Source organism: Anomaloglossus baeobatrachus, chromosome 8 (assembly GCF_048569485.1).
Source record: "Anomaloglossus baeobatrachus isolate aAnoBae1 chromosome 8, aAnoBae1.hap1, whole genome shotgun sequence".
In the NCBI taxonomy this organism is placed as follows: Eukaryota; Metazoa; Chordata; class Amphibia; order Anura; family Aromobatidae; genus Anomaloglossus; species Anomaloglossus baeobatrachus.
The window spans coordinates 224119098-224134648 of record NC_134360.1 but is presented as its reverse complement, the minus strand read 5'-3'; the positions used below and the strand labels follow the sequence as shown (position 1 = coordinate 224134648).

Below are 15551 nucleotides of genomic sequence, written 5' to 3'. Positions count from 1 at the left end.
TGTACCATAAGTAGGGCGTTTTAGTTTTCAAAGGTGCTTTGCAAAAGCCAGGAAGGCCTGGAAGACAGGTAGAGGAACAGAGAAGATGCCTGAAGGGCATAAGGAATGGTCACGGGGTCCCAGAGGTGTTGGCAGGAGGCGTCTCATGGTGGTCATGTTCCCATGGTGCTTATTAATTATTCTCCTCTTCATTTAGCAAGGTATCTTTGAAAAGCTATTAAATTCCAAGACTGAACCCCCCCCCCCCATATATATGGAGAGTGAGGGTCCCCTGGTTATCGGCCATGGCATTTAGATGGAGGACGAGGGAAACAAACTGAATCTTTGCTCTGGTGCAGGAATCCTAGTTATGAGACCCTCTTCATTGATGTCTACGAGAGTAAGGTAAAGAGCTGAAGAAGCAGCTGACAAATGGGGGTCAGGCACCCAGTGCTCCTGACCGGTGGTCGCCTAGGAGTGAGAACCCCGCATATACCGTGTTTCCCCGAAAGTAAGACAGTGTCTTACATTCTTTTTACCCCCAAAAGTGCCACTATGTCTTACTTTCGGGGTATGTCTTATATTGGTAGGTACTAACAGTTTGTCTTTACATAGCAAGCCCCTATATATAACAGCAGCACAGTACCTCTTTACATAACAGCGGAGTACTGCTATACATGCCTCTTTACATGACAGTGGAGTACCTCTTTACAGGACAGCACAGTTCCTCTTTACAGGACAGTGGAGTACTTCTTTACAGGACAAGCCTTTATACATGACAGCAGAGTACCTCTTTACATAACAGCGGAGTACCGCTATACATGCCAATGCAGTACCTCTTTATATGACAGTGGAGTACCTCTTTACATGACAAGCCTTTATACATGACAGCGGAGTACCTCTTTACATGACAGCAGAGTACCTCTTTACATGACAGCAGAGTACCTCTTTACATGACAGCAGAGTACCTCTTTACATGACAGCAGAGTACCTCTTTACATGACAGCAGAGTACCTCTTTACATGACAGCGGAGTACCTCTTTACATGACAGCGGAGTACCTCTTTATATGACAGCACAGTACCTCTTTATATGACAGCGCAGTACCTCTTTATATGACAGCAGAGTACCTCTTTACATGACAGCGCAGTACCTCTTTACATGACAGCGCAGTACCTCTTTAAATGACAGCAGACTACCTCTTTACATGACAGCAGAGTACCTCTTTACATGACAGCAGAGTACCTCTTTACATGACAGCACAGTACCTCTTTATATGACAGCACAGTACCTCTTTATATGACAGTGAAGTACCTCTTTACATGACAGCAGAGTACCTCTTTACATGACAGCAGAGTACCTCTTTATATGACAGCACAGTACCTCTTTTATGACAGAGCAGTACATCTTTACATGACAGCAGAGTACCTTTTTACATGACAGCACAGTACCTCTTTACATGACAGCGGAGTATCTCTTTTTATGACAGCGCAGTACCTCTTTACATGACAGCGGAGTATCTCTTTATATGACAGCAGAGTACCTTTTTACATGACAGAGCAGTACCTCTTTACATGACAGTGGAGTACCTCTTTATATGACAGCGGAGTACCTTTTTACATGACAGAGCAGTACCTCTTTACATGACAGTGGAGTACCTCTTTATATGACAGCAGAGTACCTTTTTACATGACAGCACAGTACCTCTTTACATGACAGCGGAGTATCTCTTTTTATGACAGCGCAGTACCTCTTTACATGACAGCGGAGTACCTCTATATGACAAGCCTTTTTATATGGAAATATCAGACACGCCGATTGACAGACATCTTTTATCTTTTCTCTTTGCAGCGTATTAAAGAAGACAGCGTCATCGACAAAGTCAAAGTGATAAACGTCGGAGACCACGTGGAGTCCATTAACGGGAAGATCATAGTCGGGTCGCGCCATTATGAAGTTGCCAAGATGCTGAAAGAGCTGGAGAAGGGGCAGGCGTTCACCCTGAAACTAATAGAGCCGCTGAAAGCGTTCGGTGAGTGCGGGGTCACATTCACGCCACCTTTTCTGGTTATTTTATGCTGGTGCGGCTCTGCCTGTCAGCGGGAGACACCGGACAGACTGCGGGCGGCGGATTACGTGTATTATGTGGCCATGTTGATAGTCAGTGGCCCCAGATTTGCAAACCTATAGGGGCTTGTCATAAGGTACACATCTCTGCCAGGATGCCGGCAGTGTGCGCCTGCTGATTGCGGACCTGGCGGACAGCGTCTGACGTGCCTCTTTGTTTGGATGGTGATTGTCAGCAGCGGGGGCCGAGTTGGTGCGGTGATATTTCAGATGTAGAAGAGCTGAGTTTGTCATGTCTCTGCTACATCCTACACATTAGATTGATGTTGACATTTCACACTAATTTTGGCTGGAACACCCTGCAGTTTGTCTGTTTTGCAATTAATTGCATGCTATTGTTCTCTGTTATCAGTAGTTTCTGGCTGGATTTACTACAAACCAAGTGACCATATTTAAAAGACATGTGTTTTTGCATTTCGCACACTTGTGGCTTAAATAAATATTTTATTGTTGGAGCTCAAGGGGCGCATTCTGCACCGGGAAGGGGCCACACATGTCATACGGACACATCTGAGCGCTCACCAGGTTACCGCTATACACTGTTAGAATAAGAGGGATCATGTGTCATTGCCAAAGGGACTGAATGAAGCAGAGCCAAGGCTGCATCCGGGGGCCCCAGAATATGCCACTTTAACCACTTAGACCACCTTCATCCATTGCCATGTGGACACCATCATGCTGGGACTTGTGGTTCTGCAGCAGCTGGTAGGTTTCAGCTCTTCCATGCCCCTTGTTTTACCCTCGGGGACAGGCCTCTGCGGCTGTCAGAGAGAAGGAACATACATTGGGTGAGAGGAGTCACACGTAAGACGATCCCCTAGGAAAGACGAGAAGGGAAATAGATAGAAAAGATACTGAAAAGTGTATGTGCCTGATAAGTGCGGAGGGAGTCAGGTTCTCAGGAGGAGGAGGGGGCGCGACGAGACCAGAAAAGCAACCAGTGACTACAACGCAACCATGTGCCAACGGTGCGGAGGAGAAACGTCACCGGTCATTGAGCGATCACCGGACGGATCACAGCTCGTACCGCGTCCTCTGCCGATATCACTGGGTTCTTATACAACACCAATAAACGATAGTCTTGTGGGATCATCCCGGCATACAGAGAGTCTTGTGGGGGGTGTTCCTGGTATACAGCAGATCTTGTAGGGTGTTTCCGGTATGCAGCAGGTCTTGTGGGGTGTTCCTGGTATATGGCAGGTCTTGTGGGGTGTTCCCATTATGCGGCTGGTCTTGTGGGGTGTTCCTGGTATAGAGCAGATCTTGTGGGGTGTTTCCGGTATATGGCGGGTCTTGTGGGGTGTTCCAGATATACAGATGACTTTGTGGGGTGTTCCTGGTATACGGCAGATCCTGTGGCGTGTTCCTGGTATATGGCGGACCTTGTGGGGTGTCCCTGGTATGCGGCAGGTTTTGTGGGGTGTCCCTGGTATACGGCAGGTCTAGTGGGGTGTTCCTGGTATACGGCAGGTCTTGTGGGGTGTTCCTGGTATACGGCAGGTCTTGTGGGGTGTTCCTGGTATACGGCAGGTCTTGTGGGGTGTTCCTGGTATACGGCAGGTCTTGTGGGGTGTTCCTGGTATACGGCAGGTCTTGTGGGGTGTTCCTGGTATACGGCAGGTCTTGTGGGGTGTTCCTGGTATATGACAGGTTTTGTGGGGTGTTCCCAGTATACAACAGATCTTGTGGGATGTTCCCAGTATACGGCAGATCTTGTGGTGTGTTCCCGCTACAGAGAGAGTCTTGTGGGGTGTTCCTGGTATACGGCAGGTCTTGTGGGGTGTTCCCAGTATACAGCAGATCTTGTGGGATGTTCCCAGTATACGGCAGGTCTAGTGGGGTGTTTCCGCTACAGAGAGAGTCTTGTGGGGTGTTCCCGGTATTCAGCAGCTCTTGTTCGATGTTCCCAGTATACGGCAGGTCTTATGGTGTGCTCCCGGTATGAGGCTGGTCTTGTGGGGTGTTCCCGGTATACAGCAGATCTTTTGGGGTGTTTCCAGTATATGGCAGATCCTGTGGCGTGTTTCTGGCTTATGGCGGATCTTGTCGGGTGTTCCCAGTATGTGGAAGGTCTTGTGGGGTGTCCCTGGTATGCGGCAGGTCTTGTGGGATGTTCCTGGTATATGGCAGAACCTTGTGGGGTGTTCCCGGTATACGGAGGGTCTTGTGGGGGTTTCCAGCATACAGAATGTCTTGTGGGGTGTTCCCGGTATATGGCATGTCTTGTGGGATGTTCCCGGTATGGATTGGTTAAGATCTCCAAATGTGATCCAAGGAAGGAGGACCAATAACCAGCCGCAGGGTGATGAGGCCAAGGATGGTCAATGCTTATGAGGATTGAAAACAAAGCTAGCCTGTCTGATTGCATAGAAGTGTAAAATTGCTGATCAATGTCCTGCTGGCTATGAAATGCGTCAGGACACGCAGCACAGCGCCGATCAGTGGAGGATTATGGCAGTCGACACCTCCGCTCACAGACGGCTTATTTGATGCAAGAAATGAAAAGCTTCTCATTTTCTATAGCAGCGCAGTACAGCTGGAAAGTGGGTGGTAAAGGAGCTCTTGTACGCAAAGGGTTTCAATCACCCGACTCCTCAGTCTTCTGCAATCCTTTCTCTTTCCTTTGTCCTTGAAAACTTAAAAATACATGTAAAGTCCCAGAACTTTTTGGGGCTGCCGTCTCCCTTCGGGCCACTAGGTGGAGCTGACACCTTGCGGGAAGCGCTTGCCTTTGTCGCTGGAGTTTGTGTTGCGCAGAACAATATTTAGCTGCCAATTAGCGGCGGCTCCTGTGTTTAATGGAGGGGATTTGTCTGATTTAGAAACTAAACAAGGAACATAAAGGGCAAGATTTGATAAATAGAATCTAGTAACAAGGGAACAATGTAACATTCGGCTGATACACTAATGTTCTCCATTTCTTATTTGCTGCATCAGATTCCTGTTTAATTAGATCAGTGTTGGCATTTGCAGAGAACATGGCGGGAGCCGAGTCCTTCCTGCAGTAATATATATTCCATTACTACCTGTCCTTACAGTGACAGCAATGTCACGGGGCGATCGGGACCCTCAGAGGAGCCGCGAGTCACCCAAGTCTTATTCATTCTCAATATTAAGGCATTTCCCCCAAAATATAAAAGATCCGGCACCATGGCATCAATCTGCAGGGTGACTCGGATTCAAGAGCTCTGCCCGAGCCGGCCATAGAGGGGCTCCCCTCCGATGTGCGGCAAATATTCACCTGCTAACTCTCATCCTGCTCGGCTGACCTGTTAGTCTGATCAACAACCATGAACTTTATACATTTTTGCAAGTGTTTAGTTTTTATAATTTTTTGATTTAAAGCGTTCTTTTATGCTAAGAAATTTTGTATCACTTATTAGAGAATTCTACTTCTTTCTCCACTTATGAGCCACTTCTCTTCCATGACTCCTGAACTCATCATCCACTCAGAAAACAAAATGCTAAAATTCACTCAACGCATCCCAAAATGATCTGGCAGCTTCCTCAATCATCAAATGACAGCTGTCTATTGTCACTCCACACTCCAGACCCCCATTACCGCTGCTCCAATCCTGTCCAGGGGATGGCTGCTCTCCACATCAGTGGCTCTCAGCACACCCGACCCTCCTGAGCGTGCACCCCAAACCCTCATCCTAAGGCTATGTTCCCAGCATCAGGAACCGTTGAGTTTTTGACTCTGCAGAATTTCTGCCCTATCTGTCCAGAAGGTATACAGTGTGTCCACCCATATCCTGTCCACCGCCATTAACTTGAGAACGGCAGCAGCTATAGGCATAGAAGTGGTGTCTAGGTATAGTAAAGTAGCCATGTGCTACGCAATGAAAGCACCTATAGCGCCACCTGGTGGAAAACAACGGAGTTAGCATTTTTATCTCGAAAACAGAACGAAATAGCGGAAAAAAAGTGAATTACAAAGTTGTAGGGCATCATCAATTCAATACGAATCGACACCTTGCATACAGAAATGCTATGATTATACCATACTATGAAGAATAAGACATGGATCGCACATCCCAAAAATACAATGATCTAAAGCCGCTAGGCAAAAAATTAAATAGAACATGAGGTTCTTTTGTTACCATTCTGATCAGATTGTATTAAGCCCACTGCCACGTCACGGCAAACCTCTTGAGTGGGTCCCTAACCTGACCTTTTTGTGCGGCACCGTGCACTGACCACCGCCGCAGCGACAAAGCGCCAGCAGGGCGGGCGACCTGGTGCCTCACAGCACCCATGCTGCAAGGCAAAGCCCCCAAGGCTCCAGGCCGCGCCGCCCCACCGACACCACACCACCACAACAGCAGCCACCACACAGCACCAGCACACAGTGAGAGGAGCTGTGCACTCACCTCCCACTGGCTCTCATATGTGAACTGGGAGCAAAAAGAAGGCTGACCCCTCTTGCAGTCTCCTGCTGATTAAAATCACCTGTGCCAAATGCGGAGAGTGCAGATCCAAGCAAAAAAAGAGGGGGATAGAATGATATATACCATACTATGAAGAAAAAGACATGGATCGCACATCCCAAAAATACAATGATCTAAAGCCGCTAGGCAAAAAATTAAATAGAACATGAGGTTCTATTTAAAACTCACAAGGCTGCGGACGTGAAGCGATACCTCATGGAGATCTTCCTACAAGTCATTGGGTATGGTGGCTGTGTGGAGTGGCCTCCACGCTCACCTGACCTCGCCCCATTGGACTTCTTTCTGTGAGGTCACATCAAACAGCAGGTGTATGCGACCCCTCCACCAACATTGCAGGACCTACGACGACGTATCACAGATGATTGTGCAAACGTGTCACCAACTATATTGCACAACGTGCAGCAAGATACAGTATGCTGTGCAGAGTCCAGATGTGCATTGCAGCTGACGGGGGCCACTTTGAGCATCAAAGTTAAATGAGCGCCATATGCGTGACCAGCATTCAATGTTTTGGGGGGGGTCATGGGTTTCATATCATAGCATTTCTGTATGCAAGATGTGGATGAATATTGAATTATGATGCCCTGCAACTTTGTAATTCACTTTTTTTCTCTATCTCGTTTCGCTTTCAAGATAAAAATGCTAACTCTGTTGTTTTCTACCAGGTGGCGCTATAGGTGGTTTCATTGCATAGCGCATACTTTACTATACCTAGACACCACTTCTATGCCTATAGCTGCCGCCGTTCTCAAGTTAATGGCGGTGGACAGGATATGGGTGGACACACTGTATATAATCTATGTTGCTGCCACATAGTGGTCACAGGCTGATTTACAGTGAAACTACGGTAGAGATTACACCAGACTGTCATGTAACGGAGGCCACACACTGTAAGGTGTCCTTCACACATCCGTGTCTCCGGTACGTGTGAAGTCTGTTTACTGGAGACACAGAGACACGTAGACCCATTAAACTCAATGGGCTTGCGCACACATCCGTGTTTTGGAACAGACCATGTGTCCTTGTCCTTCACACGGCGACATGTCGGTTTTCTGCCAGTAGCACGGGTGTCACACGGACCGCACACTGATGTGATCCGTATAACATAAGTTACTGAGAAATAAATGTATTTTTATACTTACCTGTCTCCGGCACTGCTGTCTCCGGCACTGCTGTTGCTTCCGGGCTCATTAAGCTCATGAATATTCACTGCACTGACCGCAGACGCGGAAGTAACAGCAGCGCGGGAGACTTTCAAGTATACTAGCACATGCTGTCCGTGTGCTGTCCGGATGTAACACAGATAGCAGTTGGAAAGCACATGGACTGTGCAAAACATTTGTTTTTTGCACGAACATTGAAGGGGGCCTACAAAACATCTGTCCTTATCCCAAAACGCCGAGTCCCTGGAAGTGTAAGAGCGGCGTCACACGTGCCGATATGTCGTGCGATCGCATGAGCGATCGCACCCGCCCCCATCGTTTGTGTGTCACGGGCAATTTGTTGCCCGTGTCGCACAAAGTCATTAACCCACGTCACACGTACTTACCTCCCGAATAACCTCGCTGTGGGCGGCGAACATCCTCTTCCTGAAGGGGGAGGGACGTTCGGCGTCACAGTGACGTTACACAGCGGACGCCCAATAGAAGCGGAGGGGCGGAGATGAGCGGGACGTAACATCCCGCCCACCTCCTTCCTTCCGCAGGTAAGCTGTGTTCATCGTTCCCGGGATGTCACACGGAGCGACGTGTGCTGCCTCGGGAACGATGAACAACCGGCGCACAGAAGGAGGAACGATTTTATGAAAATGAGCGACGTGTCAACGAGCAACGATAAGGTGAGTATTTTTGCTTGCTAACAGTCGCTCGTAGCTGTCACACGCTACGATATGTCAAACGATGCCGGATATGCGTCACGGAATCGGTTACCCCGATGACATATCGCCCGATATATCGTAGCGTGTGACGCCAGCTTAAATGGATGAAATTCTGACATGAAGTCAAATATTCAAAGCTACAAATAAGTATTACCCACCATTACTTTCTATTGTTATTTCTGATTTAAAGGTAAATAACTTTTTATAGTAAATGTTCTTTTACCTAATGTATGAAAAAATATCAACCAAATGTACATCTAATATACAGAAGCTTAGGCTATAACTCTATGGCTATGCAGGAGACGTAGAGCTTTACATAAAAAACAAAGCTCAAATAGAATATCAAAAGGAAAATATATTTACAGTCCTTGAATAAGTATCCACACATCGAGAATGTGTCCACAATTTTTCATGTTACACATTCTGCACAGACTGGACAGACCCTAGCCACACCACTCAAAACACCACCTCGGACCTGCCTTCCTGAAAGGCCGACGAGGGGTTTCTTGTACCATCAGAAGGACACAACACATTGCCAACAAGGGGGAAGGAGGATACAAAACCCCAGAGAGTCTCTTGCCGCCGGATCCGTTTTTTCCCCCATAGATTTCTATTATCGCCGGATTGTGCCGGATGGCCTTGCGTTCCATCCGGCTTTTGTTTGTTTGCTTGTCCGGCGGCCGGATGGCACACTGAGGGGAATGTTTTTTGTCTCTGATGAAAAATCATATCGCACCAGATCAGGCGCCGTACGGCGTGTTTTATAATGGAAGCCTATGGACGCTGGATCCGGTGCAATGCGTGAAAAAAACGGAAACGGCCACCGGATCTGTTTTTTTTTAACTGAGCATGCTCAGTATCACAACAGATCCGTCAAAAAACTGAAGGAACTGATGGAAAAAACTGATGCAACTGATCTGTTTTTTCGCCGGATCCGTCGCATTAGTTTTTTCGCCGGATCGTGCCTGATGCCAAAAAACTGATGTGTGAAAGCAGCCTAAATACAAATACACCTAGAGGTATAGCCAGCAAGGAAGTGCAGTGAAAGGTGAACACATAAAACCCAACCCAGAATGTGATAAGGCAGACTATTATGGTCAAGAGACCGCAAAATATCTTGCAAAAATCCCATAAAAAGGTTGATGATAATACACAAGAGTAGTTGGAAACTAAGCTGGCTGCAATCCACTGACTACACAAACACAACTAGAAGTAGCAGTGGAGCGTTCCTATAAAACCTAGACGCCTCATCATCTCCTGAGAACTAACCTCAAAGATGGAATGAGGAATCCTGACTTGCCTCAGAGCAGCCCCAAAGGAAAGTCAAAGCCCCCAACATATAACGACGGTGATGTAAGAAAAGCAACACATAGATGGAAGATATAGAAATAAGCAAAGTGAGGCCCTGCTAGCTAGATACAAAAGTATAGTACAGATTGCTGGTTGCAGCCAGTTAAAATCCTGAATAATACCAACACCTGATAATCAAAAATTCCCTTAAAGATCACACGATCTTCTTCCCACTAAATCAGGAACTCTTAATAGAATATTAATAGAAAAGATCTTAACTACAAAACATATGAGATACAAAAATACAAAACTCCTTATCAAACCGGGAGTTAAAACTCCCTTTATTGCTGAGAATAAATAGTCCTCTAAAAATAGTGCAAAAAGAGCACTTATTCACCAGCAAGAAACAAAAGTGAATATTCTAAAATACTGATTTTGAAAAAGACATAGATTAAGCAAAAACGCCCTTAAGTGCAAATTTAGCCTTTATCCAAGCCCAGAATGAAAGAACAAAATACTTATCAGGCATAGCAGCAGACTCAGGATGACATGAAAACAAAACCAATGGAAAGGAACAAAAAAAACCGCTGTAGAAATCATTCCTGGAGAATCTAAAAAGGCGCAAAGAAGGCAAAACAAAAACCTAAAGGGAAAGGCGAAAGCCTAAAGGCTGGAGGACAAAATTCAGGACATCTTCACATGAAGCAGAAACAATCATCACCGGCAAGGTAAGACAGAGCCTGCCTTCCTTCCTATATCCCCCCAGGCTGGACTTAATAGGCTTCCTGAAACAGCAATCATCTCCAACACCTGTCTGAGTGACAGAAGCAGAAACACTCTCGAGAACAGCACCATCTCTGATGATATTCGCAACAGCAGACCAAAACTGGAAAATGGGAAATACCTGAAGAGGAGCGAACGAAGAAAGGAAAACAAAGACATAGTAGCCATCAGACATGTAAGAAAAGGCCATAGCTCAACAGACAGAGAAACATGAACAGGTCACCAGATCTAATCCCCAAACTGAGCACGAAAACGTGTGGAAACATTCACAGGGTAGGAATACTTATTCAAGGCACAATGTGTAAGATTGCATATGTTTAAACACTCATATACTTTTATGTATAGCATATTTATATTTTTATATGCTATCTGAACTCTGTTTTTCTGATATGGAGCTCCAAATCTCCTGCATAGCCAGAGTTAATTGATAACATTCTAGCAGTTTGCAGCCACCACTTGGGGGAGCTCACTGCATATAAACTGAACTAAATAAAAGCTGTACGCAGTGAGCTCCCCCTAGTGGTGACTGCAGACTTTTGTCATTTATTATTAATGTAGGGGATTTGGTGCTCTGTACAATGAAAATTAGGCATGTGTCCTCCTAATCCCCAATTATGGCCCAGAAAACTGCAACCTCAATACAGTCCTATCTTATCTGATTTAATAACTTCTGAAATAATTTTCCTATCTTCTGATTTTCTAGAAATGATTGAACCAAGATCGAGAGGAGGAAAAACAGAAGGTAAAATTTCCACCGGACGAGAGACCCTCCGGTTAAGATCTAAGGGTCCAGCCACAGTGGAAGAAATGGTGAGTCTGGAATCCTGGATGTGAATATATATGCACTGTCCATAGATAATGAAGTGTCTTCTGTCTCCTCTTGACAATCGGCCTCTTCATTCTGTCCGTCCATCTATCCTGGGTGTATAGTAGACGGGATTGTTAAACCTCCCCCCGGGATGTGATGGGGCTTGACATTCCCTTTGTAAGAGTCGCGCTGTGACAATGTGTCCATCACAGTAAGATTCCGATAATCCGCCATTGCGGGAGTATTGAGGTGTCAGATTATGAGTTTTCCACAGCTCCGGTGTTGCTTTTCTAGGTCGCTGTGTTCAGTACCTGTAAGAAAAGTCACGTCTTCTTCAGATGCTGGAGATAATCTCTGAGCACGGTCTGTGCTGTGAATTCTGCTTCTGAGGATGATCGCTCCGGGCCCTCAGTGATAAACTATAAAGTGTGGGAATAACATTAACTACAGTCAGTACAGGTAGAATCCCGCATCTTAATAATAATAATAATAATAATAATAATAATAATAATAATTAATAATAATAATCTTCATGACTCTCCCTGGTATTGTTTCCCCACGGCTGCCCCTTCTCCCCTCTCACAGCATGCTATTTCATTGAATCTGCAGCTGCTTCCCCCACTTTCCATTCATCACAGCAACATTTTTAAAAAGAGAGGATCTGCAGCTGCATCTTCCACTTCTTTACAGCATATCACAGAGAGTGAAGCTGCAGCTGCATCCCCCCACCCCTCCTTCTTTATGTTGTGGGGGTGGCGCAGGGCCGTAGTCACGGGCAAGGGCGAGCCCCAGCTGCTGCGCAGTGCTGAATGGTCAGTCTGCACTCTGTCCACCTCCACAGTGCAGAGGGATTGGTTTTGATTACCTCCTGTCACATTGACTAGAGAAACACTGAAACTAACATGAGGAATAGCTTCAGTGCACAGTTAGATGACTAACCACTAGAGGGCAATAGAGTAGTCAGCAAGCTGGGTGTGCAACAGGAGGTCTCCTAGCACAGGAGAAAGCTGGACGTGGTCAGATTATAGCCAAGGTTCAGAAGGAGGTCACGTAAACAGCAGCAGGGAGAGACTGAGCCAAGGTCAAAAACGAAGATACAGGTCGGAGGCCGGGAAGTCAAAGTAACATACGAGGGTGAGAAGTCACGGGTCGGGACCAGGGTAAGACAGACAGGATTAGGATAAATAACAGCCAGGATCGGGGAGTCTGGGAACGGAATGGATGAACAGAGAGGATTACACGGGACTGGACAAGGTAGCAGGGAGGCAGGACAGATCAAGGTAAACTCACAGGAGCCAGGCATGAACACTGCAAAGCAGGAACTATTACTGGCGATGTTCTGGAGGAGCAGTGCCAGGATATAGCGGCCTGTCCTCCAGAACGAGACAGAATGGAATTAACCCCTCCCATGACCTGTAACCCTAGGATAGGATACAAGCAAAGGCTCAGCAGCGACTGAGCCAGGCATGAATCATGACACCTCCTCTCAGGGACAATTCAGACATGGAGTCCATACTCTTAAACACTTCACTTGTAACATCACGTATTACATGCAGATTAGGTATATTACGGCCATTCTTCTTTTTTAGCGTTACAGGGGCTGCACAGTTCACAATACTTTGCAGGTTACATGTGGCCCGCTTCCTTGGCTCCGGTATTTCCTCTATTACTCTGAAGTTCCTCATTTTCCCACCTCACTTTGAGTCCGCCCAGTAAAGTCACGTAGTCCTTACTGTCCCGTCCCACCAACAGGGATTTATCTTCTAGAAACCATGTGGACAGCTGTGGGATGGAGCTCGTTCACTCTTGTGTTTTGGGCCCTTTTGCCCGGCCCTTAGTTAATAGGGTCTTAAAAGGGGACACCAGGGAGTGGCCGGGGACATTCTCCTTAGAGACCAGCCCTGGTAAGATGTGGATGACTGGCCACTTTGCCCACTTCGTTCCTGTGTGTCCAGGGCCCGGGGTTGATCCAGCGGATCCATTTGAATTCGATCTGGTCCACTATACTCGCCTCACCTCCCACAGATAAAGCTTTACTGTTTTCCTTTTCCTCCACTACTCCTCACTCAACATGGCGGCTGCCTATTTTCTACCACTATACTCCATCCTTGAGAGGATGCATGGGTGGACACAGACAGAAAAGGGCCCCTGTTCAAGAACAATATCATGACTGTTTGCAGACCAAGAGCTCATCAAAATGTACAATTCTACCTGCTTTAGAGGCGGATGTGGCCCCTTACCACCTGGGCCTCTGTGCGGCTGCACCAATGATATGTCCGCCCATGAACAAAGCCCCCAGTCACTACCTATAAGGAACCAGAAGCAGTTATTCAAAGCCCGGCCACTAGATGGCCTCAGTGTACACTGAAACGCAATATCTTCACATTATTCATCTCATGCCATCAGATTTTTACCCCAATAAACAGTGGATGGCAGGGTAGGGGCGGCAGAGCCTTACACCCCCGTACATTACAGCATAATGGCTGACAGGGAAATAAAGAAGCCATACTTACCCCCTGAATCCATCCACCCCATCCAGTGCTGCCGCTCCATACTGTGCCGAGACCACCTGTGACCTGACTGCGGGGTCTACTGGTGACTTCAGGACCAGTCTCTGCCGAATCATCAGAGACTATTCAAGTGGCAGCATGAGAGTGAAAAGGGAGGAATTTTGGGGGTAAGTATGGCGTCCTTTTTCTTTAATACACATCCTTTTACACTGCTACGTCTTAAAGGAGCATGGAAAACCCCTTTTAAGGGTAATAATTCACAGTTTGTTGCAAAGGGAATGACCAAAGCCAGGCCTGACCCCTATCTCTTTAAGGCTCCTCTGAACTATGTAATGGTGTGTACATCTCTGAGCGCTCGTGGTTAGTCTCCTGTGCCCTATCCCTTTAAGGCCCTTATGTAGTATGTAATGGTGTGTATATTTTTATGAGCGCTCGTGGTCAGTCTCCTGTGCCCTATCCCTTTAAGGCCCTTCTGTACTATGTAATGGTGTGTATATTTTTATGAGCGCTTGTGGTCAGTCTCCTGTGCCCTATCCCTTTAAGGCCCTTCTGTACTATGTAATGGTGTGTATATTTTGATGAGCGCTCGTGGTCCGTTTCCTGCGTCCTATCCCTTTAAGGCCCCTCTGTACTATGTAATGGTGTGTATATTTTTATGTGAAAGCTAATTTTTATGAGCGCTCGTGGTCAGTCTCCTGCGCCCGATCCCTTTAATGCCCCTCTGTACCGTACTATGTAATGGTGTGTATATTTTTGAGTGCTCGTGGTCAGTCTCCTGCACCCTATCCCTTTAATGCCCCTCTGTACCATGTAATTGTGTGTATATTTTTATGAGTGCTCGTGGTCAATTTCCTGCGTCCTATCCCTTTAAGGCCCTTCTGTACTATGTAATGGTGTGTATATTTTTATGAGCGCTCGTGGTCAGTTTCCTGCGACCTATCCCTTTAAGGCTCCTCTGTACTATGTAATGGTGTGTATATTTTTATGAGCGCTCATGGTCAGTTTCCTGCGTCCTATCCCTTTAAGGCCCTTCTGTACTATGTAATGGCGTGTATATTTTTATGAGCGTTCGTGGTCAGTCTCCTGTGCCCTATCCCTTTAAGGCCTTTCTGTACTATGTAATGGTGTGTATATTTTTATGAGCGCTCGTGGTCAGTCTCCTGCGTCCTATCCCTTTAAGGCCCTTCTGTACTATGTAATGGTGTGTATATTTTTATGAGCGCTCGTGGTCAGTTTCCTGCGACCTATCCCTTTAAGGCTCCTCTGTACTATGTAATGGTGTGTATATTTTTATGAGCGCTCGTGGTCAGTTTCCTGCGACCTATCCCTTTAAGGCTCCTCTGTACTATGTAATGGTGTGTATATTTTTATGAGCGCTCATGGTCAGTTTCCTGCGTCCTATCCCTTTAAGGCCCTTCTGTACTGTGTAATGGTGTGTATATTTTTATGAGCGCTCGTGGTCAGTCTCCTGTGCCCTATCCCTTTAAGGCCTTTCTGTACTATGTAATGGTGTGTATTGTATATTTTTATGAGCGCTCGTGGTCAGTTTCCTGCGTCCTATCCCTTTAAGGCCCTTCTGTACTGTGTAATGGTGTGTATTGTATATTTTTATGAGCGCTCGTGGTCAGTCTCCTGTGCCCTATCCCTTTAAGGCCTTTCTGTACTATGTAATGGTGTGTATTGTATATTTTTATGAGCGCTCGTGGTCAGTCTCCTGTGCCCTATCCC

At 46.5% G+C, this 15551-nt stretch overlaps 1 protein-coding gene across 1 annotated transcript in view; it reads left to right on the top strand.

Annotated features, from left to right (window-relative positions):
• The window catches only part of GIPC2 (GIPC PDZ domain containing family member 2), a 58114-nt gene that overhangs the window by 28546 nt on the left and 14017 nt on the right, over positions 1-15551 (top strand). Inside the window, exons 3-4 of the mRNA XM_075321115.1 lie at positions 1830-2010; positions 11209-11315. Of these exons, the coding sequence (XP_075177230.1) occupies positions 1830-2010; positions 11209-11315 (288 nt within the window). The remainder of the gene's footprint in view (positions 1-1829; positions 2011-11208; positions 11316-15551) is intronic.